General features: G+C 37.6%; 1 protein-coding gene across 2 annotated transcripts in view; it reads left to right on the top strand.

Annotated features, from left to right (window-relative positions):
- Positions 1–11,273, top strand: part of tasp1 (taspase, threonine aspartase, 1) — a 50,784-nt gene extending 39,511 nt beyond the window's left edge. Inside the window, exons 13-14 of one of the 2 annotated variants that reach the window (XM_065296417.1) lie at positions 639–712; positions 9,739–11,273. In XM_065296417.1, coding sequence (XP_065152489.1) covers positions 639–712; positions 9,739–9,831 — 167 coding nt within the window. In that variant the 3' untranslated portion in view covers positions 9,832–11,273. Of the gene's footprint in view, positions 1–638; positions 713–1,785; positions 2,291–9,738 lie in introns of those variants that run through there. The other variant, XM_065296418.2, reaches the window with a different exon arrangement.
- Positions 11,274–25,555: the final 14,282 nt, after the last annotated feature.

Genomic DNA, 25,555 nt, shown 5'->3' with positions numbered 1-25,555 from the left:
AGCTCATGATCAACTATTAGAAAGGATTTTCCAGAAACATTGGCGTTGCATTCATACGGTTGCCTGTTCCATGTTTTGTTCACACTTCCCGACACCTCCCTCACATTCTTGTCTATAGATGCTGACTATTTTTTCAGGCATCTTCATGTAAACATTCAGGGATAAACATGGCAGCCCGTTGCTTTGACAAACAGCAGGAGAAATGAGTCTGCTCTGGCCCCGGAGTACAAGCGTTGTTACGATGACTCAGCTGGGCCCACGATCAATGAGCAGTTATTTCACAATTGAAGCTGATGGTTTTGATAAAGCACCTTTCCAACATCAATTTTCGACTCAACAATGTCCAATAGGAGAGAGTGCATCCTGGTGAAATGTGAAGTAATGGTGCTCTGAGGTTTATGGTTCATCTCAAGTCTATCAACAAAAAATTAGATGACCACAGCACTCTTTTTCATTAAGAGTAAAGTCCTTTCTTACATGTAGCCATGAGACAGTAAAGGCTTCGACTGTTATGTTGATCCTTAGGGCTGATTGGGTTTGTTAGCATGCCATGTTGTTGTGGTGCAATCTTTCAAAACTTATTTGTGTTTCTTTACTAGTTGAATCTCATAATCTCCTTTCTCTTTCTTTGAATGCAGTGGAGTTTCTGTGGAGCCACACTACAGAGAGCATGTGCGTGGGATACATGTCCGCCCAGGACAGCAAAGCCAGGGTAGGAAGTTCATATAGTGATTCTCCTTCATCAAGCTGTCTTCACCGAGATGCTTGTGGCCATTTTATCTAGTACTTAAACTGATTGTGTGAAGTCAAACAGTCTTTCCCCTATGAAACCAGATGTGACATCGCTGACACATTCTATGGTTTTGGCTACAGGGGATACAGCTACGGCCAAATCTGGCAAATGTTGGGAATTAGGGTTAGGTTTTGGGCTAGGATTAGGCTGAAAAACAGCGGTTCTGGCTTGATAGAACGCAGCTACGGCCTAAATCCCATGAAATGTTAGGTTTAGGGTTAGGTTTGGGGATAGGAATAAGATGAAAACATCGCTCTTCCGGCCTGATTTTGGCCATAGCTGTATCGCTTCTAGCCACAACCGTATTTTACCAAGCTTAATTCATTTTACTGTAACTCTTCAACCATTTGCGCTAGGGCTGCACGATTTGGGTAATTTTTCCCATTGCGGTTATTGATGCTAACATTGCGATGTGCGATTGCGATTATAATAAATGGTATCATGAGTCAACTTGATGGGTTTTAAGGAAAATCCACACACAGTTTAGGGATAATGCTAAAATGTGTATTTGTAAAACTAGAAATGTTTTTGTATTGCCACGTGATGTAGCAACTGCTCAGTGTCAGTAATCCTAAATCCAAAATACCGCCATACAACAGACATAGGTTTTTTTTTCAGCTACCAGATCACTGTCAATCTCCTCTGCATCCATCTTCGCTTTGGTATTTCTGCGCTGCGCACACACAAGTGACAACGCACGCCACACACGTTCATGCCACACGTGCATTGCCTTTTTTGTTCGTTTTTCTTTCTTTTTTTAAACAGCAAGAAAAATCATCAAACTGTTATCAAAAGGTTTGTGTTAACAAGTCCACACATTTATTTATTTAATATAATTGCAACATTTTGCTGTCATATAATTGCACAGGCTGACATCGCGATTGCGATGCGATTAATTGTGCAGCACTAATTTGCGCTATCAAAAAATGTAATAGCTTCTGAAATATATGACAGTATATGGTTTATTACAGTAATTTTTTGCTTTCCATCAGCCAAATGCTCATGTTTTTGTGAAGAATGGATGGGACGATTTGAACACTAAAATATGGAGTGTGTTCGAGAGATTAAAGTGAAAGCTAGGTAACACTTTTAAATGAGGTTGTATTTGTTAACAATTAGTTAATGTATTAGCTAACGTGAACTAACAATGAACAAAACTTCTATAGCATTTATTAAACTTAGTTTATGTTAATTTTGGCGTTTCTAATACATTCATAAAATTAAGCATTGTACATTGCAAAAAAAGATTTTCAAAAAAAAATCTTAGTATTTTTGTCTTGTTTTCAGTACAAATATCTAAAAATTCTTAAATCAAGATGATGTTTCTTGATGAGCAAAATGACCTAAAAAAATATAAATTTAAGTGAAATTGTGGTTTAAAAAAGCAAAAATATCTGCCAATGGGGTAAAAAAAAATCTTACAACTTGTCTTAAACACTTAATTTAAGAAAGATTTTCTCACCCTGTTGGATATTTTTGCTTGTTTAATTTCACTTAAATTGTAAATTTTTTTCTAAAAACTAGACTTATTTTCTTAGGTCATTTTGCTCATAAAGAAAATACATCTTGATTTAAGAATTAAAATTTTTTTACAGAAAACAAGACAAAAATACTAAGAAAGTCATAGTGAATACACTGCAAAAAATTTTTTCAAGAAAACATTTTATTAGTATTTTTGTCTTGTTTTCAGAAAACAATCTAAAAATTCTTAAATCAAGATGTTTTTTTTTCTTGATGAGCAAAATGACCTGAGAAAATAAGTTTAGTTTTTAGACAAAAAATATAAAATTTAAGTGGCTTTGTGGATTAAACAAGCAAAAAATCTGCTAAAATTTTTCTTGAATTAAGTGTTTAAGAAAAAAGTTCACGATTTTTTGCTTTCCCCATTGGCAGCTTATTTTTTTTGCTTGTTTAATCCACAAATTCACTTAAATTTGAATTTTTTTGTCTTAAGACTAGACTTATTTTATTATGTAATTTTGACAAAAATACAAAGAAAGTAATTTTTTGCAGTGTATTGTTTATTGTTTGTTCATGCATTTACTAATGTTAACTAATACAATCTTATTGTAAAGTTTTACCAAAACTTTTTGAAAAAAAAAATGATACCTTGCACTTGATGATAATACATTGTGTTGTTCAATCCAAAAAGGTAAAAAAAGTGTGAAAACAACCTGTTTTTGCTTCAGGTTTTACATTTTTTATACATTCTGGTCCTGAAATCTGATATTTATTGTCATTTGTAGAGTTTTTGAATGCACAGTATATGTTTTTTTTTGTTATTTGAAGTTGTATGAAATGTACAGTGCTGATGAATCGCGACCGGCCTCTCTGTGTCTTCAAACCACTCTGAGGAACGTGACACAAACTCATTCCTGTATCATTCCAGAAACATTCCTTCCATTCCTCTGTGTATTGTACTGCAGTATGTGTGTGTTTGATAAGATGAAAGCCGGCAGTTGATTGGCAGCTCAAAGAGATAGAGAACACAGTCCAGAAATTTTGGAGTGTGTGCCGTTTTGCCGTTTCCATTTACGCTTGTAGCTCCGAGCGCGTCTGCATTGACCTGGTTTAGAATAGTCCTTTGTTGGACTTGTGATCTAAACAGGGGCTCTAGTCAGTTCTTGTAGGCGCCAGTGTAATTTTTGTCCAGTCTATTGTTAATGTAGGTTTGGGTTGGCTGGCAGTTGGAGCTTTCTGTTGCTTCAAGCTCTTATGCCTTAGCCTGACTACGTCAGACTTTGTACTTCCGCTAAATTTCATTACGCTTCTGTACTCAGTCTGAGATACCTCCCATTCAAACCGTTTTCCTCAGGTCTCAAAACAACCGGCGAATCAATGAACAGAGGGCGGGCTGAGAGCCGTGACGTAGACGCTAAGCGCCGAATGTACGGTTGTAGTTTGTAGTGGACATGGAGGCACAGAAAGCTATTTGCTCTGTTGTGGAGAACCGGCACTTGCCAACTTAATCCCGAACAAGAAAAGTGTTTGTTAAACATTTTGAATGGAGATTATGTTGTTGCCCTACTCCCGACAGGTTTTGGGAAAAGTTTAATTTATCAACTATTATCGATCGTCAGCGAGAAACTGTGTGCAGCACAGCTTCATGTGCACAACAATCGAGATATCATGGAAGGAAATTTCATTGTTCACAGTTAATGGTGGAGGACGCGTGGGCAAACATTCTTTGGTGACGTTCCTGATTAACCAGAAAAAAAGGTAGGAAGATTTAATTTACATATGGTTATGGCCGTCTGGTGGAAGAGTTTGAGAGGAGAGAGGGGCGTACTTATGGCGCGTTCCAGGCAGGTTTTTAAACCCGTGAGTTACGACTTCAAAACCACGACTCACGACCCTATGCGTTCCAGGCAGCCTGTAACTCGTGTTTTTACAACCTTCTACCGGTGAAAGTGCACTGGAACGGCAGTCAAACCCGTGACTTCCCACCCGTGAACTCGTACTAGATCGATGTACTCCCAGTTCAGAGTTGTGAGTCGTGGTTTTGAAGTCGTGAGTTACGGGTTACAGGTTGCCTGGAACGCAGCATTAGACGTGAGTGGAAAGACACCGTAAGGATAGTGTTCAACTAGCTCTGGCCCGATTTACTTTACATAATCTGCAGAAGTCGTTCATAGCCATGTTAACTTCGGTATTTCGCTCGATGGGTTTGTTTTCACATCATGCGTGTGTTTTACAGCAGAAATTTGATGCGGCTGAGCTGGCGCATAACGCACATCATATCCAAACGTTATGTGATTGGCTTACGTTTAGACCAATGATTTTAAACTTCAGACAAGCCCCTCCCATGAGAAGGAAAACGATTGTCAATTATGCCCAGCCAGACTCTGTCTATGAAGCGAAGCAAAATAGCAGAGGATGGTTCTACCAGGCTACTTATGCCTGGCATTGATGAATATTGTCCCCTGACTTTCCTATAAACTATTCTTTAGCAAAATGCTATATGTGATCAATTGCTAATTAATACTGTATGCCATACAAACATGCTTTAAAGGGTAACTCCAGGCAATTATCAAAATTTCCCCATGATTTACTCCTTAAGCCATCTGAGATACATATGTCCATCTTCTTTCCAGGGTTCCCACGGGTCCTTTAAATCCGTGAAAGTTTGTGAATCTGGGGGGATTCAAGGCCCTGGAAGGTTTTTGAAAATATACATACATAGATACAGGTCAATAAAAGTGCTTGGATCTATTTTATGCAAGAAGTTTTCTGGAAAAAAATCTATTCCCTGTGTAGTGTAGGATAATATCATACAAATTCTAGACTTTTTAAGCACACGTGCTAAACTGTTCGCTTTAAATGCTTATATCTTCTGTATGTGAATGTTGATTCATAACAAAATGCTTTTTACCATAGTTGTGTTTGACACATGAAAACGTCTCTGGTTACGTATGTAACTGTTGTTCCCTGAGAAAGGGAACGAGACACTGCGTCTCCCTTGCCATACTTCCTGCGTCCCAGTAACGCCGTCTTTGGCAATATTTCAGATAGCGATATACTTTCTGGCTCCCACGTCACCCTGTCTTTGTCGTTAAGCCTCACCATTGGTTGAATTTGATATACACATTCAGACGCACTTACCCCTAGAAGCGTCCCCAAAGTGTCACTGCAGTGATGCAGCGCGAGTTCCCTCGAAAGGGAACTGTAACAATGTATCTTAAAAGCTAACATGATGTAACCTAGCTCTTGAAATGTACCCCCACATTTAGTCCTTGAATTTGAGGGTATTGGACCTGGAAAGTCCCTGAAAGGTCCTTGAATTTAAGTTAACTAAGGTGTGGGAACCCTGTCTTCAGACAAGCACATTAGGAGATATTTTAGTAGATCTCCTTGATCTTCCAAGCTTTATAATAGTAGAAAACAAGGATCAAGGAGAATTTCGGACTTTATAAACTGTAATAACTAGCTTCCGGTAACAATGCCGGGTTGGACTCACAGGATTCACAAGATAGTTTTATTGTAGTGAGCTTTTGTTGACATTTGTTAACGTCACTCATGAATCATGTAAGTCCAATGTGGCATCGTTACCGGAAGCTATATATTACTTAAGTTTATATTATTTAAGTTTATAAAGTTTAAAATTTTGATTTTTTTTTTACAAAAGACCTTTATTAACCCCTTACAGCCGTATGGATTACTTGTGTAAAGGATGGATGCACTTTTTTGGGCTTCAAAGTCAGAAGTTGTTTCCTATCCATGCTTTCTACCGTTAAAAGCTTGGTAGAGCAAGGACATTACTAAAATAACTCTAAATGTGTTTAATGTGTCTGAAAGATGGTGGGCATATGTATCTCTGATTGCCTGAGGGTGAGTAAATCATGAGATAATTTCGGCATTTTTTTGGCTGGAGTATCTCTTTAAGTTTGAAAAATCTTAAAATCAAAAAAAAACTTTATTTAAAAACTGATATTACATAACAAACATACATGTTTCACATTCTTCCTGGAAATAATGCTAGCATCAGTCTCTTTCTCTTGCCAATCTATCTGCATCTACCTAGAATTTTGACCATACATAACTTTTTGAGGTATCTAAATTATTCTGTTATTGCAAAGTAAACTGTTGTTATATGTGCATATTTGCAATATTTAGATACATCTTGTAGCCTTCCTGTTCTGCGTGTGTGTATGTTTACACAATTGCTATTCGAGGGCAATTGTTGCAGTAAGGGCATCTACAGTGTAGGGAGCCAGGGTCCTTCAAGAGTAGTATATGTTAGAACTGGCAAAGAAATTTGACTAACGATAGTCTTTTAAAGTTATGACAAATGCTTTCTTTGGCACGGACAAAGGCACTAAGATATTAAACTCACATAAAGCATTGCATGTCGACACTTAAGGTAATGTTTTTGAAAAGAGACTAAATTCACAGTGGTAGTTTCCCGTCTAGCGTGTATGCGATCAAATCCTCTTGGCTTGTTTTTGTGCTAACCTGCCACAATCCAAAAGACTTCTGACAGTTTAATAGAGCTGGGTTTTGAGTCCTGCTTCTGGAGACCCACTGGTCTGCGAAGAACCGCTCCAACCCTGATCGGACGACTCATCCAATCCTTGATTCGCTGGTTCACATGTGTTTGATTAAAATTGGACCTAAACTCCGCAGGACAGTGGGTCTCCAGCAGCAGGGTCGAAAACCTCACCAATAGAGTAGCCTGGAATGTGAATTATTTTCTGAAGCCAGAGAGAAATTAGATGGCAAGATTTCAAACCTTCCAGCTTAATTCCCAAATCCACATGCATAATTGCTATTGGAAAACAACTCTCTTCTCTGTCGACTGATTCCCGTTCCTGTGGTTGGGTACTAATGGATGTCACTGGTCGCTTTTTCTGTTTAGTGAAGCAAAATAGAATGCGAGACCCACAGCAAAAGCTCAGTTTTTACACCAACAACCTGGTGTTCAGCTCTTTAACACATCGTACAATTGAGAGTTTTTGACAAGGCAGTTAGGAAGGAATTTTAATGGCATATTTTTGGGAATGTCCCTCAAACAAAACAGTTTTCTGATTATATCCAACTGCTTAAACGCTTGAGTGACTGATGTGTTGATGTCCATTTTGCCTAGAATGAATCTCTGGTTCACCACAGTGATTTGAGTCTTATCTGCATTCAGGTTGCGTTCGTAATTATTTCCAGCAGTGGTAATTCCAACCACATGTGAACCATCTTGGATAAAAACCCATCCAAGTAGACTTAAAACTGTGTTCAGTTTCAAAACACTGCTTGTTGTTATTTAGCTTAAGAATCAGTCAAGTATAACAGTTGATGATGAATTCAACTTATTCAAGTTATTAAACCTTTATTATAAGAAATATATCTAGAATAGAGGTCTTCTCGGGTCCAAAGAAATGTACCTGACCCAAACTGACCCGAATCACTTTATACCCGAACTCGGCTTGCATAAATAAATTTTTTTTTAAAGAAAGACCCGACCCAAGACAAACACGAGAAAATTAGGCCAGAGTCCGATCCGAACCAGTGGCATTTTTATAACCTGACTGGACCCGAATGTAAACGGCACCGACTGCAGCCCTGCACGCAGCAGTCAGATAAAAAGAAACCCAGCTGGTCTCGCAACCAATTTGACGTACACATGCGAGAGAGTTTGGCTTTTCGGGTCCGTTCGGCAAAAACCCATTCATTTTAAATTACCCGAGGCCCAATGCCGCTAATATTATACCCGACCCATGTCCGAGGCACACGTGAACCTTTTTGATCAGAACCCGTTCGGTTCTCGGGTCGGACCTTGGGTTATCGGATCTAAGTAGACCCGTGAATACCTCTAATCTAGAACTAAAATAATAGAGACTCCATTAAAACACAGTTGCTGCGTCCGAAACCGCCTACTTCATACTATATAGTACGCGAAAAGCAGTAGATGAGGCGAGTAGTAGTCTGAATACATAGTATTCGAAAAACAGCATACGAAAAGTACCCGGATGACCTCCCCAGGAGAGGAGTTATCCAACGAAGAAGAAGAGGCATGCGGCTATTTTCGTGCTGGAATGACATGACATGACGTGATGACGACGTATGTCACGTGATGTAGCAACATGGCGTATGTAGTACGTCCGAATCTCATTCATACTACCAGGATTCATCTTATTCATTACCTACTGTACAGTATGCGGTTTCGGACGAATGAGCAAGCTGACTGAGACAAGATGGCCGCCGGTGATGACATTAGAGACTCCACCGTAAGACATCTAGCCTTTATTATACATATCTATGCACCATATGCCCACTATATGGTATATGCCCTTAGCAACCACCATAAACACCCTAGTAACCACATAGAAATTGCTCAGAACTCAGCATCCGGGTGTTGCTTGGGTGGGCCACTTCACAACACCCTCGGGTTGCGGTGAGTTTGGCATAGCCAAGCAGCACTCAAATTTTCTTCAAAAAATCTACATGCATTCTTGAGAGGAAAACATGTTTTGAGCTTTCGGGAAGTCAACCAATAAATCTGTCACACAAGACAGAAACATCTCAATTTCCCAAACTCCACGTCAGTCTTGAATACTTAGGGGATTTAGTCACAAAGACGCTTGTGTTTTTGAAGTACATGGGCATGTATAATGACAGGCTTTTATCTATGTATAGGACAAAGTTCCACAGGGAGTCGAGAAGAAATGTGTAGTTGTGGTGAATTTACAATGTGATCGTGATAGGATTCCCCCAGTGTTCTACCCATAATCCTTTGTGTTGAGGCATTAGGGAAAGTTTGAGCCATACTTCTGAGCTGTTCTTTGTGTAGATCAGGGGTCACCAAACTTTTCTCTGGGGGCCACATTATCTTTTTATTTTATTACTTTCCAAAAAACAATTACAAAAATAAAATTGCCTCATAGGGCCGGTTCAAGCAGTGGGGGCAGAGGGGCTGGGGGGCCGGTCAATGGGGGCTGGGGGGCCTGAGTTGGCCCGCGGGCCTTAGTTTGGTGACCCATGGTGTAGATAAATGGATGTTTAGCCCACAGTAATATAATTTGGTGTACGGACAGTACCTCACTCAGTAAAATCAATAACCTGTATAAGCTTATGCTAGATGGTCATGCGAAGTCTAGGTATGAGTTGAGGATCAGTTGATACTGTGACGTGCCAAAAGGAGGTCACCGTTTTCCACTTACTGTCGCCATTATGTGCGTGTCGTCCTGCCACAGACCAATGTTGGTGACAGGTGGTGCGGGGTGCTCCAGGATAACACTTCCACTGTCACTCTCTATCTAGGCACTCCGACCGGGAGCTGTCTGAATCTTTCTGCTCCCCAAGGGCCGCTTATCGTAACCTGTCAGAAAGAGCGTCTGTGCGTGTGGCAGCTGCCTTTGATTCCAGCGGAGATGCCTCGCTCCTGGCATGCAGCAGCTATGTGCCTTTTCTTCACACTTGTATTTACTCTAAGCACAATCTCTCTTTCTGTTTGCCAGACTCGTATATCCAGACTTCCTCCTGGAGCGGTGGCAGGACAGTCACTGGCAATCGAAGGTGGAGTTTGTCGACTTGGGACGGCAAGTGACTGAAGCCATGAAATCATCTTCTATTTCTGCAGCAATATGCCAGCAAGAGGATTTTAATAGTGAGTGTTTGGCATTGTAGGGCACATTTATAAATGGAGAAGTTTGTTGCAATATGTTCCATTTTTGTCATTTTCTTCGCTTTTGCACACACAAACAAAAATTTTCTTTTCTATATTCAATTATTTATTCATTTTATCCCATTCATAACGGTGTCACCTGTCGTACTGTCATTTGATCGAGGGTCGGCAGTGTCATTTCTGCCAAGTGCACTTCAGGACTACAGTGCCCTGCTCGGGCTTCCAAGAAACCTTTCAGCTTCTAGTATGCGCTGGACAAGACTTGATACTTCATTTCTATTCCTTTCTTTGGAACAATATGCACCGTCCTTACCTTTGTATATAAGCTATGGGATGTTAAAACAGGGTGTCTTTACAATAACGGCTTGTTTTTTTTGCTTCTAAACTTGACGTTTAATATTACTTTTACTATTACTTTTTTATATATAGCTAAGATGATGTTTGTTTTGTGAAAAGGTGAGTTAAGTTACTCGAAAAAAAAAGTTCTGAATGGTTTAGGTTTTTCAGAGATTTTACGCCGTGTGCTTGAAAAAATAGTCCGGATGAGTCGCAAGTATGTACGCATTAAGTCCTTTTGCAAATAGTTGATTTATATATATAACGGTTTGAGTTAAGAGTTGGACTACGATTAAATCTTACTATATGCACTATGTTGAATATGAACTGATTCATGGTTTATGCCACAAGGTTGAATGCAGTAAGATCGCCGTATGATAATCTGAGAATAGATGCACTTGCACTTTCGCCTAGCGTCTTACTGAAGTGCACTACTTTTACTAACCGCACTGCTCGTAAGTGTACTAAACAAACTACATGCCCAGTTCGTTGAATTGCGCATGGTGAGCAATCCAAGTATGCATTTCTTTTGCGTACCTTCAGTTTGAAAGCTACATAGTGCACTTCTGTGGTTGAGCTCAGCTGTATTAATAGGTGAACAGCTTTGTGTTTTCTAATGCCATGTGTAGTGCTCAGGAGTTACAAGGAGACCCCCAAAAAGCTAAAAAGACTGTTGGTCCATCTTTGAAATATATTTGTAAGCAGATAAATAGATCTGTATTTTTTAGAGGCATAAACAGGAGAGGATCTCTAAAATGTATCTATAATTTAATCAAATATGTTAAAGGTTATTACAATGATGAGGGTATTTTTGGCATGGGTAATGTTTATTAAGATAATGTTTAGAACGATTCTTCAGTTTAGATCTTTGTTTTTTAGTTATATCTTTATATATATGTAATCCCTTTAATCTTATTTTAGTTTTACTTGACCTTGCATTTATTATGAAAGTCTGTAAACGTTTGCAACAGCAGATTGTAATCATCTCTTGCTATTATAATGTTCAATAAAATCTGTTTCTTTATGGATTAATTAATTGCCTGTTTCCTTAAAACACTGAACTGGTGTGGTGGTACAGTGACTCAGTGGATGGCACTGTTGCCCCACAGCAAGAAGGTCCCCGGTTCGAGTCTCAGCTGGGTTGGAGTGTGCATGTTGGGTTTACTCGGAGTACTAGATGAACTGGAGATGCCAAATTTGGTTTAGGTCAACTTGTGTATATTTTTACTTGTATATAGATAAAACAGTTGAATATAGCCATAGATGCTGTAATGGTGTTAAAAGGGTCATTTGGCACTGCCAAAAAGCATTAATTTGTGTATTTGGTTAATGCAATGTTTAAGGTTCAAAAAACATATTTTCCACATACCTTACATTATTGTTGTTTTTCTATTCAGGGCCTTTATGAAACGTCAATTTTTACAAAGCTTGCCATTTTTAAAAGCGTGTTGTGCTCTAATTAGCTAACTAGTATCCAGTGCGTTGTGATTGACCGTATACCTCAAGCATTTGACAGAAATGTTACACCCCTTACCATATTTGGAATATCAGCTACCAAAGCAAAGCGTCTTCACAACATGAAGGGGGTGGCAACAATACTACAGTGAAAATAGGTGTTATGCTGCCTTTCTTTGCATATGGGTCAATGACGTGACGTTAATTTTTTTGTGTCCATATGGTTCAATTACATGTAAAAGGGTTAACGTTTTAAAATAAATTTGCAGATTACTTGTATACATTATCTTTTTTTTTTTAAGGATCAAGTCTAAAATGTCTGGGTTTTTTTCATTTTAATAGGATATTTGGGGGATCATTGCAAAAATGTCAATGTGGTGTAACCTGTCTGTGTCAATTGGTGTAACTAGTATTTTTTAAATTGAAATATACATTTATTCATAAAAAATGTGGAATAAAATATTATCATCTAGTTTAGTTTAATATGATTTAATGATCATTTGTCAAAGATTATTTAGAAAACAGAGCTGTTTTCATCATATATAAGGTCAAATATTACAAAAATACATTAAAATGTACATTTAGAAAAAAGTAATAAAATTATATTTTAAAATTATTTTTTATGATTACGCTTACATGCCATTAAGGTGGATAAAATATTTAATATTTCTCATTCTTTGGTGCAATTGGCGGTAACACCATTTGACATTTTCAGGTCCATTCAGTCTTATAATTTTTTATTTCATATAATTAACATAAATACAGTATGTGCATTGAAATAAACCTGATGCATGCTTTTAAAACAAGTTTTTTAAGATTTTTGAATTTCTTATTTTACCAAACTGACAACAACAGTTTTTGTCACTGACCCATATACATTTGGCCAATCTTCCCACACAGTGACATAGATATGTGGGGACGTGTTTGAGGACACTTTCAGAAAGTACTGTATATCTCTTTGGGTTTGAAAATTTAATCTGCAAAAACCAAAGTCAGGAAAACATGAAATCACATTATATAACCCTTTTAAAAGTCCCAATGAATGAATTGATACAGTATGCTAAATCGTTTTCTTTTTTTTTTACATAGAAGCTTTGCAACTTTATTAACCTTCCAGAGATGTTTACATGTTCATTTTCAATAGGATTTATCCTTAGAACGAAATGGTCCATTATAACCTTATTTGGAAGGGTCATGAATGATAATGTTAAGTTTTGCTCTGATTGGCTGTTACACAGTAAGGCACATATTAGTACAGGAGCTCACATTAGTAAACAGACCTTTTATGTTTGAGCATGTATCAGACGAAGAGACAGATTTTAAGTACAACCAATTGTTCGAAAGTTTTGGAGTGGGACATTTATTTGTGTTTTTTTCAGTATGGACCTCCAAAACGTAACTGTAAAGACAATAGTAGAATTTCAGCCTAAACGTTAACATATAGCATTAACTAGCCTAGCGCTAACTCAACAGTCAAAACTTTATTTTGTAACAACATTGTAATTAATGTGTAATTTAATGTTGGGGCGTACATGTTTTACTGTTACCTCACAGTTGGTGTTATGTTGAGATTGGCCCGTTTATCAGCGGTCTTTTGCATGCACGAGGTTTACATAAGAAGGAGGAAACAAGAGTGTTTGAGGCTCACAAATCTCACAATTTGTCATTACCATGCACAGAACTCTTATTATTCATCCATGCCTATACAGATTTACTTTCTATGGCACATTTAAGAATAAATAAGCACTGAACTTAAGGCATTTACTTAAATATTAAAATCGTTCTGATGCACTTGTATCTACTGTTTAGGTTCACATAACTTGGACCTCTTTAAGAAGTTTTTTGCGTTCACATTTATTTTGAAATTAAATCTTATTCTGCTCCACTTTCCATTCATTGTGTTGTTGTTTGGATCGTGTTAACACTTAAATATTTTGTGTATTGTTTATTTTTGGTCATGTTGAAATCTCTTGCCCACAGTCTGTTGTTTACTGTATATCTGTACTGATACTGTACCGTTCTCTTTTATTTCATCTACACACCCCGTGAGTGCTCCAGCCAAAAACGCTGCTCTATTTGTAGCATCACATTTGTTTTTGAGGCTCTAACAGACAGCACAAGTTCTATCCCTGTCTTACTCCTGCTCGTTCCACTCCCCACATATCTTATAATCTTAACTGTGGGCTGCCAAAGATTTATAGTCTAGAAATAAATTACACACTGGACAATAACACATGGGTGAAAATAGAAGCTATCCAGAGAAGCAAGAGAAAAGGCAGAGATCACAAATGTCAAATCGCAGATAGATGGCTGTCTTATAGCACGTCTGTTGTGTTCCTACACACAAACTGTAAAAGTGTCATTTTCAATTCACTCCGTAGAAACACATGCATTATGCATGTTAGATTGTTTCTGTATGTCAATAGCAATGTCTGGATCAGGGGTGCCCAAACTTTTTCCTACCAAGGGCCGTCGGCCGAAAGTAAAATTTGTTGTGTTGCCCTGATTCTCTTAATTTATCATTTTCTAATATTTAAAAAATAAATAAGCAAACATTACTAATGTTTATTCATAACTAATGCAGTTTTATTTTTAAAGTTAACTGTTGTAAAAAAATAAATCATTTTTTAATTAATTTTCTTTTTTTCACTTTAATTCCTCGCATTTAATTTTAAAATGTTACATTTTAGAAAATGCTTAATTAGAAATATGAAAATCTGCGTCAATGACAGTTAACCTTTTTCCTTATCTCACGTGGCATGACGGGCCAAATTAAAGGTCATTGCGGGCCAACTTTGGTCATAGTTTGGCCACCTCTAGATTGTGGGTTGAGTTCCCAAGGAATACATATACTGATCAAATGACTAGGACCTTGAATGCACTTTTTAAGTCACTTTTGTATAAAAGCGTTCAAAATGCATATGTAAATACATGTGGTCAGCTAGTTGAGCAATGCCTTGCCTTTGAAAACATCCAGTCTTGTGGCTGTTCTTCTATATGTTGTGCCGAAATCTGTCCTATACAGGGTGTCCGTGGATTTATAGTTTGCCCATTGTGTTTGCGGTCAATGCCACATAGCTGTTTGGTTTCTTTTACAGCCTATAAAAATGTTACTTTTTCTTTAAGTTCAACCATTTTAGTCATTTTTCTTGATTTCTTGTTTGTATTCAAGGTTATACATATTCATGTGTGCTCACTGGGAATTAAACCCACAACATTTGCACTGCTAACGAACAAAACACAAAGACTGTTGGCTGATTCTTTTCTGGTGTTCCTGGTTAGTAGCTTAGTATAAATTAGTTATAAAATGTTATTATGTTCTGAAGTGTTAAAAATAGACAAACATGGTCTGCTTGAACACTATGTGGCAGATTCAAGGACACGGTCTATCTTTTTCCAGATTAAAACACATCTTGACACATATCAGTGCTGTTGCTTTGTCTTAAGAAACACACTGGTAATGTTTTTTGTAAGGTTTTCTTACTTAAATGTCCTAATGTAACTTAAGGCCTAGTCCTAGATAATCTAAACTCTTTCCAGGAAACCACCCTAATATGTTTAACCTTTTTAAGTTTACATACTGTAGCTATATCTTCAAGTATACTTTTTCTCATGGGGGCATTTTAAGACATTTTGTTTATAACCCAGATTAAATCAAAGAGCTTGTTAAACTGTCAAAATGCCTTTCATTTATATTGGAAACAGAAATGGTATGTAATGTCACTCAGGAGCTGGAATTGTAGCAGATCTGTTTCACTCTTTAGTAGATGGGAAGTCCACCTGTTCCTCGGCACAGCACGCGCGCAAAAAGCAATCTCGCAAAACGATACGACTCGCATTGAAGACAAGCACCAGACGCAATCTTTTTTTTCAATTTCAATTCTTCATTTTGGTGGCACTGTCATGCTGCGCACACTTTAATGCTATTTGTGAGGTTTTAAAAGGCTTTGAAAAGAGATACTGGGTTTTAAAAGGTGGCAGGGCACAGGGGTCCCCTCGACATTCAAGGTGTATCCAATGCCCCTCGCTCAGCAGGACCTTAAACGAAAAACAGACGTCAATACGAGCGGAGATCAAAGACTGCGGCCGTGCCCCCGTTCGGCCTTCTGTCCGCACATGTAGAGCTCTCCTGTCAGGATGAATCACTGCCGTGTGGTCTCTCCATGCACACCAGCTCACACGCAGGTAAAACCTCTGTATCTGAACCGCGTGACAGTCACGTACGACCCTGCTCATGTCGCACAAGGACATTCTCTGCCAGAAATAGCCCTTCTAACTTAAAGCTTTGCAGAAGAGAACTTGGCATGACTTTTTCTCCAATCCGACCAATTAAATAAGTAAATCTAAATGCATGTGAGGTACCATAAAACAGTGAGTTTCAGGCAATGTTTTCGAAACAGCAGCACAAACAAATGATTTTTAATGAATGCATTCAAGTTGCAAACAGGAACATAATTTCCTAAAAATGTTGAGCCTAAAATTGAACAGATTTATAGACGGTTTCAGCAGTAACAACATAAATACCAACGGCTTTCGTGGAACAAACATAACTTCCGGTAAACTCTGCAAAGAATCAAAGTCCTTTTAGAGTAGTTTATTTCTGATTACAAGCTAAATAAATAACAAGGAGATTGCCTTAGTTCAAGTCTCTCATAGCTAAAGAGTATCAAACAATACACTGAGCTAACGTTACTGTGTAAAATGTGTATTATATAATTAATACAATCTTAAAGAAACAGTATGTAGGATTGTGGCCAAAACTGGTACTGCAATCACAAAACTTGTGGCTAAAACTGGTACTGCAATCACACAACTGGTGGCCAATACACAAAATGACAACACAAACATCAGTTGAGGGCTGCAACTCCATTTTTAAATGACAATATCCTGGCCGGACCACTGTTGTCAGTGATATAACTATTTGAAATGAACATGATTTCTTAATGTCTAGTGACATATCAGGGCCATTTTTTGATTAATTGATATAAATGTCTTACATACTGTTCCTTTAACTACATATCAGCTGCCAAACCTTCCTTCATAGCGGTAATACATGATCGCGTCTCCCCTCGTCTTTAGGCAACCAAATTTTTTTTTTTTTTTGATGAGTATTTGTTCCAGAGTTCATTTTAGCAACTAGTCAGACCATTAAACAAACAGAGACCGAAAGTTAAGTTCCGCTCAGACGCGCAACCGCGACAATGCATGTGCGTCCAATGAAACCGTCTATATAAGTCTTTGAAATAACCTTTTAACCCTTTCCAGCTTTATGTAAAGCAACAATTCTTTATCATGGCATGGCTTATAAGTGTGCGCAAACTCCAAATGTTTGAGGGGTTTTTATCAGTCAAAGTAGTTGTAGTCCACACCCCTGCTGAAAAAAACAGCATACCAGCAAGACCAGCATATGTTGTGTTTTGGTGCTGGTTTGCTAGTGAACACCAGCTAAACCAGCCCCAAACCACAACCAGCATTAGCACCAGCTAAACCAGCATTAGCACCAGCATCCCATGCTGGTCATCCCAGCAATACCAGCATATGTTGTGTTTTGGTGCTGGTATGCTTGGTAACCACCAACTAAACCAGCATAGACCAGCATAATTCTCATGCTGGTCCATGCTGGTTTGATGCTGTTTTTTTCAGCAGGGACCTCCAAACATATTATCTTAACGAGACTCCAGGTGTGCTAAAATCTGACTCCAATGAGCTTTTTTGAGGTCATTAACTGAAGGGTTCACATACCTTTTCCACAAGCACTTTGAGGGTTTTTGGTTGTTCTCAATAAAGACATGAAAGATTAGAATATGTTTGTGCAATTATTTGTAGACGCATTATATTTGTCAATACTAGGGCTGTGAAAAAAATCACCTGCAATTCTCATGCATGTTTCATCAGTAAAGCCTGTTCCTTCCCTGCTGAAAAAAACAGCATCAAACCAGCATGGGAATTATGCTGGTTTAGCTGGTGGTCACCAGCATACCAGCACCAAATCACAACATATGCTGGTATGACCAGCATGGGATGCTGGTGCTAATGCTGGTTTAGCTGGTGTTAATGCTGGTTTAGCTGGTGCTAATGCTGGTGCTGGTTTAGCTGGTGTTCACTGGCAAACCAGCACCAAAACACAACATATGCTGGTCTTGCTGATATGCTGTTTTTTTCAGCAGGGTTGATCAGTAGTAAATCGCCATCACCTGCTTTCAGATGGAGCGGCATTTACTACAGAGCCGTAATTCACAGAAAAGCTAGGCGAAATCGCATCGATTATCAGAGTTGATTTTCCTCCATTATGAATGTGATTTTGCCTAGCTTCTCTGTGAAATACGGCTCTGTGAAATACCCTGGACTTAGATGAAGATCAGATCACATTTTATGACAAATTTATTCTGAAAACCATGAAATTCCAAAAGGTTCACTTTTTCTTCCCATTGTATATATATAAAAATGTATGTATGTAAAAAAAAACATGCAGAACAAAGTTGAAACAACTTGGTTTTGCAAGTCAATTCAATCTATTTGAAGTTTTGGCTTAAGAAGTGGACATAACTTATAAATTCAAGTTAAAATTAATTTATAATAATAATTATTTTTTAAGTTAAAGCAACACTATGTAGTTTCCATGTAAAAATGACTTACAGCTCCCCCATGTGGTTGAAAAGCGCAACAGTGCCTGGTATCAGACACTCTTCTGCAGGCAGGGGGAGGGGCGGGGCTGTGTTTCCTACCCTCCACCACCACTTTCAGAGTGTGCTTGTAGCAGCTAGGAGGCTGCTCAGGTTGCAGCAACAGTACAATTTGTCCAGTTAAAAGTTGTTCTATCACTGAAATAATTTTAGAGACATTATTTAAAGGTAAAAAAACTACATAGTGTTGCTTTAACATAAAAATATGTGTTGATTTGATAAAAATGCTGTGATTTTTTTTTATAGTAGGCCTATATATCAGTACTGTGCAAAAGTCCCCCACCACCAGCTTTGTCGTTTTAGCAAAGTTTTAATGTCCATCCATATTTATTTTTTACTTTTTTTAAGATACAAACAGAAAATACAGGAAATATGTACACAAAATTAAAAACAAAACAATTTTCAGAACTAAATGTCTTTTTCAGGCATCAGTCAGTTAGTGTGACCTCTCTTGGCACTAAACACATCTTAAGCTTTTTTGAAGTCCTGAAGTCATTCGATTAGAATTAGAAATTAGGATTTAATTTCATTTAGGTTTAATAGATCCTGCAGCTGCCTGTTTAAGAGACTGAGAAATAATATATACAATTATATTCAATTGCAAAAACAACAAATCTAATGAAAAACATGCAACATAAAGTAAAAAAATTGTAACCTCAGTCACTGTCATACTGAAATTGTCTTTGCAGGTAAACTTTCCTTTTCATGGAAATCTTCTGTCACATAAGCAAAACTTAGACAGTTTAATGTATGAAGTGTCTAGATGAAAACACTTCATTTATTCGGTTTCATGAGTGCTTCATCTGGGTACTTAAAGTGCACTTTCTCTTTTTGAATTAACAATGTGAGCGTCTCATGCCAATGTCTGTAGTCCCATGGAGCAACTTCTTAGCAACCAGCCTTTTAATCACTTTAAAAAAAAACATTTAAAAGTCACAAGTTGGGGTATTACTGGTGTGTTTTATGTTGTAGAATAAAATGCAAAAATATCTTGAGCTTGTGTTGACCCAATTCATAATTGGGCATTACCAAAACCCCATTTAAAAAACTCATTGACTTCGGGACGAGAGAGCTGGAAGTGCTCAAATGCTAAACCTTTTTTGGTACATATTATTTTGATTAAAGATTACACACTTTTTATTTGTGGATAAACTTGAACAGATGAACTGGTAATCACAAAACTAGCAATGTGCATGAACAAAGTAAATTCTTTGGGACTTTGTAAAATAACCAGACACCTTTCATAAATGTCTGTATACGCACAACATATGCCATAATATATACTCATATTTTCTTTCATCCCTAATGCTGCACACTCGATGTAAGGTGAAAGGTCATGTGTGCATTTTAAGCCACATTTATAGCTTTTTTGCTTATGAGGTCAAACCCTCACAAGGGTTAATCTGAGCCCCTGATCCCTTTGAGGTGTTTGTCAGCTACTTGACCTGTTTGTTCAGCTGCGTGCAACTCATTCCTGACCCCTTCCCAGCCTTTTGTACCCCCTGTGCCAACAAGTTGACTGTAGGTCAGGCTTTGTGCCAGGTAATACCCCATTCTCCAGCAACACTTTATCCAAGGCATTCGAGTTAGACTTTGCCAAACAGCGACCCGGCAGTCCAGGTCAGCTATTCCAGGTTCGGCGCAGCAGAGGGTGCCTTCTAATTAGGCCTGCCATGCAGCCGCGGCATTGCGGGCCAGACACTTCCTGAAATGTGCTACACCACCTATAAAATGCCAGCTCTGAGAAAATGAGCGCGAGAGCAAATGAGATTTGGTCTTAAAATGGCCTTACTCGAAACCACCACTCTTCATCTCTCTCGAATAAAATAAAAGGGTGGTCAACTTTGCAGGAGGGTCACATATAAAAGCTAAATAATTGTTCTGCCTCACTGCACACTACTTGGTCTAAGCTGTCAGTGCCTTTGCAGATTAAAAAAATTTATATTCTAGTAAAACAATTTTTTTACAAAAAAATAAACAAAAATCAGTTGAGCAAGTACATAAAAAATTATGTTGAAAACTTTTTTATATCTTACTGTTCGCAACAATAAGCTTATAATAATAATTTTTAAATAAAATTATCGGTTTAGATTTTGCGTGAAATGTCAGTTTGATGTCATTTGAATTTAACCCAATCAAAGATACGTACTTAAAGTAACCTGCAATTTTATGTTTTAAACAGAGATGGCGATAGAGAGGGAAACGTTACAAATCGCAGGTTTAAGACATCTTAAAGCATATATGTTAAATTAGGTTTTTCTTCCTCCATTGGCCATTTTAAGCATACATTTAGCAAAATCTAATGAGATTAAAGCGTTAAATAAGAAAGAAACCACTATTTAGATAAAAAACCCTGCTTCATTCAATATGTCACATTTATATTGTCACTTATATCACATTTAAGCTCAGGTAAACTTTATCATTTGTTAATGTTTTGATATTTTTACTAAAAGCAATGCAGCCGTTAGTACTGGTTTGTCCAAAGCATAACAACGCTTGAAATAGAAATAATGCATCACAACATTCTCCAAGGACATGTGGATTGTGTGCAAGAGCGCAAGATCTGACGGCACTTTAACACGAGCCTGATGTTTTAAAATAAAGCAGTCTGTTTGCTTTGATGTCGAGAGGCCTCTGAAGCAGACGGTCTGATTCAATAAAGATCACCGCTGCTTATTTCACTCCACGCCGAAAGCTTAGCCTTCACTGTGAGGTGCTTTTATTAAGGTGAGACAGGAGAGACCACGAGAATTCGATTTCTGCCAACAGCAGACAGAATTTAAACCACTCTCAATCTGCATCGTGTGGTTATGGTCAGTGTCAGTATTTCTGCAGAGCGGATGACAGCACCCAGGTGATCTGAGCTGCCGAGATACTTTTTGACCTGGGGCTGTTATGAAAAATAATCTGACTTAAAGTTGAGTAAAAATGACTTCAGCAGGAAGGGAAATGAACACATGCCAGTTACCAAATACACGTCAGGTGGTGGTCACTGTGAATTAGGTGGGCTAATAAAAATCTCTTTGAGCTTTTGATTTCCATTCCTGAAAACTTTGCATATTCCAGGAATTTTGAAATCTTTTTGATGGAAAATCTAGTAGCAGAGATGTCTTCGTTCACTTAGGATTCAAAAGGATTTTTGCTGCAGCTTTCAAAAATGAAAGTTGTATCTTTGAAATTTATAGAAATCACCTACACTGTAAAACGTAAAAAATTTCTTCAGTTGCACTATAAAAACAGATCTATTTGTTAAATTTTAATAAGCAAGTTTCCTGGTTGCTTTAAAATTTTGAGTTCATTCAACTTAAAGAGCACTAATTATCCGATCTACGATTTTAAATTTCCTTTGGTGTGTAAGTGTGTATTAGTACAAGCTAAAGATATGCAAAAGGTACAAATCCCAAAGTAAACAATGGCGCGAGTTATCGTCTCCAACATAAATCTCTTTTTTTGGACTGCAACAAAGACACAGATTGTAGGCAACAGTTTACTTCTTGGGATTGGTGATGTAGACAAGAGCGACATTATCATAATTCCTACCGCTTCAGACTCAGCATGTAAGTTAACTCCTGTTAGCATTGCATTGTGAAAGAATCTTTCAAACATGGAAAGGAGCGTCACATTTCGGGCTGACGTCAGAGGTCTTCAGACCAATCACAACATACAGATTAGCTGGCCAATCAGGGACACAGCACTTTTTTGTACATGAATCAATGCATTTCAGGAAGAGAGTGAAATCTGGGGCCTCATTTATAAAATGCTGCATAAAAACCATCCTACATTTGATCTTACAGTCATTTAACAAAAAAACGTTCATGTGATTCATAAACCGAACGTACACGCAGAAAACGCGCGTACCCCTTTCAAATCTATAAATCGCAAATTAACTTAACTTGTGCGCGCAGCCGAGCAGTTTCAGATCTCCGCCTTTAAACGATGCGTAATTAATGTCAGACATATAAAAGAGCTCTTGTCAATGTTTAAACCCAATTTCAAACAGCAAGAATGGCTTATTTTCCACAAACCAGCAGCAATCAGACAAGCAAAAGTGCGTACGTCTGCTCAGACCCTGACGTGGCGCTAAGCACTTTTCCACGTCAAAGACTATATTCTAAATATGGACTTTGCCGTGGATTTTTGCCTGCGATCACTTAAAGGAATATTCAATTTTCTTAAAAGAAAAATCCAGATAATTTACTCACCACAATGTCATCCAAAATGTTGATGTCTTTCTTTGTTCAGTCGAGAAGAAATTATGTTTTTTGAGGAAAACATTGCAGGATTTTTCTCATTTGAATGGACTTTAATAGACACCAACATTTAATACTTAACTTAACACTTAACAGTTTTTTCAACAGAGTTTCAAAGGACTCTAAATGATCCCAAACGAGGCATAAGGGTCTTATCTAGCAAAACGATTGTCATTTTTGACAATAAAAATAACAAATATACACTTTTAAAGCACAACTTCTCGTCTAAATCCGGTCCAGCGCGACCTAACGTAAATGCGTAGTGACGTAGGGAGGTCACGTGTTACATATATAAAACGCACATTTGCGGACCATTGTAAACAATAAACTGACACAAAGACATTAATTAGTATCATTCCACATACAACAACGTAGGAACGGTCCTCGTTCTCAACACTTGTAAACACTGGGGCGGAGTTTCGCGTTCGTCCTCTGTGACCTCTTGACGTCATGACCTATTGCGTGGGGTCACGTTGGCGCATCACGACCGGATTTAAACGAGAAGTTGTGCTTTAAAAGTGTATATTTGTTATTTTTATTGTAAAAAATGACAATTGTTTTGCTAGATAAGACCCTTATGCCTCGTTTGGGATCGTTTATAGTCCTTTGAAACTCCGTTGAAAAAAACTGTTAAGTGTTGAGTTAAGTATTAAATGTTGGGATCTATTAAAGTCCATTAAAATTAGAAAAATCCTGCAATGTTTTCCTCAAAAAACATAATTTCTTCTCGACTGAACAAAGAAAGACATCAACATTTTGGATGACATTGTGGTGAGTAAATTATCTGGATTTTTCTTTTAAGAAAATGGAATATTCCTTTAAAGATCAAATCTGTGCGTACACACGCTTTATAAATGAGGTCCCTGGAGCTACAAAAATGTATTGTAGCCTATGTGGAAAACAATGTGTTTTTTAACTATGCGAACACATACTTATACCAAATACGCAAAATAGTGTTTTTTATCAGTGAAATAGGCTAGCCAGTCTCACGAAATTACGTACCTCAACTCTAGTCACCTATTTTTTTTATTCTTTTTCGTGATACTGTCATGAATTTCCGTGGTTTTCTTTGGACCTTATCACAAATTTCTGTTTATGTGTCATTGTCACGTATTGGTTACTCAACAGCTTTTTCCTATTTTCAAACCATTGTCGCTTCGGTTTAAGGTTATATTTGGTGTCTGCGTTAGGATGTCACTTTAATTATTGGATTATACAATTTTTTCTGATTTATTTTTGATCTATTTTCTGATTTTTAAACCATTGTCACCTGGCGTTTGGGTTAAGGCCGGGGTATACCTTTTATCCGCGTCCTGCTCACGCGCGCACGCTTCCGCGCAGCTTTCCAAGTATACTCCCCGCAGCTACACGCGGATGGCCGCGTTCGACACTATACGCAATACAAATGACTTCTTATTCAAATTATTACTCTACCAGGCTGTCAGGGCCTCACTGATTTGGCGATATTTACAGTACATTAAAACAGTAGGATAGGTGAAGAAAAGTAACCGATCCACCATTGCAAACGCAGTTTAGAACAAACAACAAAGAACAGGAATCAAACATTATGGTAATGAACATGCTCCACAGCTTTCTGTTCTTGGAAGAAGTAAAAGTTAAAGAAGAAAAACGATAGTGTGTGTGCAAATGCTGTCTATTTTCTTTGTATAATTGTTTGTAGTGGAGTGTCCTGTCTAAATATTTTCACGCGCATGCGCTGTTGTACGCAGACTGTACACGCACTGTCCACGCGGTCTCAAATTTTGGGCTGCACGCGGACAGTCCACGGACCCTCCTGATGACCAAAAATGACTTCATGCGGACCGCGCACATACGTCTCTCGTATACTTTCGGCTTTAAAGTTGGGTGTCATTTTATGTAAATCTAACCCTTAACTGAAGCGACAATGGTAAGAAAATAGGACAAAATAGATAACAAATATGTGACAATGACACATAAACAGAAATTCGTGACCACGAAAAAACACGGAAATTCGTGACAGTAGGAACGTAATTTCTGAACTGGGCTGAAATACGTCCTTTAAAAATATTAGTTGACACAATTATTTTTACACAACTTTATTGAGTCAACTTTATTTTTTAGTTGAATGAACTCAAAATGTTAAGGCAACCTTGAACCAACAAATCTTTTTTACAGTGTGTTAACACCTAAAAATTCTTTTTTCGAATTGATTTTTTCTGACTTTACGTGAAATAATTTTGTTGAAATGTTTAAATTTTTAGGTGTTACCAATTTAAGTAATTTAAAAAAAAGTTTTTTCACCTTAATTTTTTCACTTATAATTTAAGTTGATAAAACCTAAATATTTAAAGTGTTACCAATTGAAGTTTTTTTCAAGTATCCAACTTTCACCTTTAACATTGTATTTGCATGCCTAAATTTGACAATACAACTATTTACTTGAACTACTATTTTTCATGAACTACTGTCACAAAATTAATGGGAAAAAATTAAGGTTGCACATTCTGCAGAAAAATCACATTTGCATTTTGGCTTTGAAAATGGTATATGAGGTTGGGACTTAAATTTGGGTTTCTTTGTATGTTGAACAAAATAAATAATTTTTCCTATTGCGTATCTCACGTATGACACCACATGAGCTAGGACAGTGCAACTGGAAAATTTTCAGGTTGATGAAGACACCATTCTGCAAATTAGATTTGTGTGTTTGACATTGTAGTCCATACTGGCCTGAGAGTGGTCCGGCACAAAACAATAAAACATAAGCGAAAGCATGGACACAAACATCTGAAGGGACGTTCTGAGGTTTCTGTGTTGTCCCTAAAAGAATGTGTCCCACTGTTCATGTGATTGCATGATCATAGTTGGAGAAATTACTGAGGAATTTGAGAATATGAGCACCCTTGCAAAAAAAAAAAAGAATCCGAGCCTATTTAAGGGGGGA

Source organism: Paramisgurnus dabryanus, chromosome 20 (assembly GCF_030506205.2).
Source record: "Paramisgurnus dabryanus chromosome 20, PD_genome_1.1, whole genome shotgun sequence".
Taxonomy (NCBI): Eukaryota; Metazoa; Chordata; class Actinopteri; order Cypriniformes; family Cobitidae; genus Paramisgurnus; species Paramisgurnus dabryanus.
This window is presented reverse-complemented; position numbering and strand designations above follow the sequence as displayed.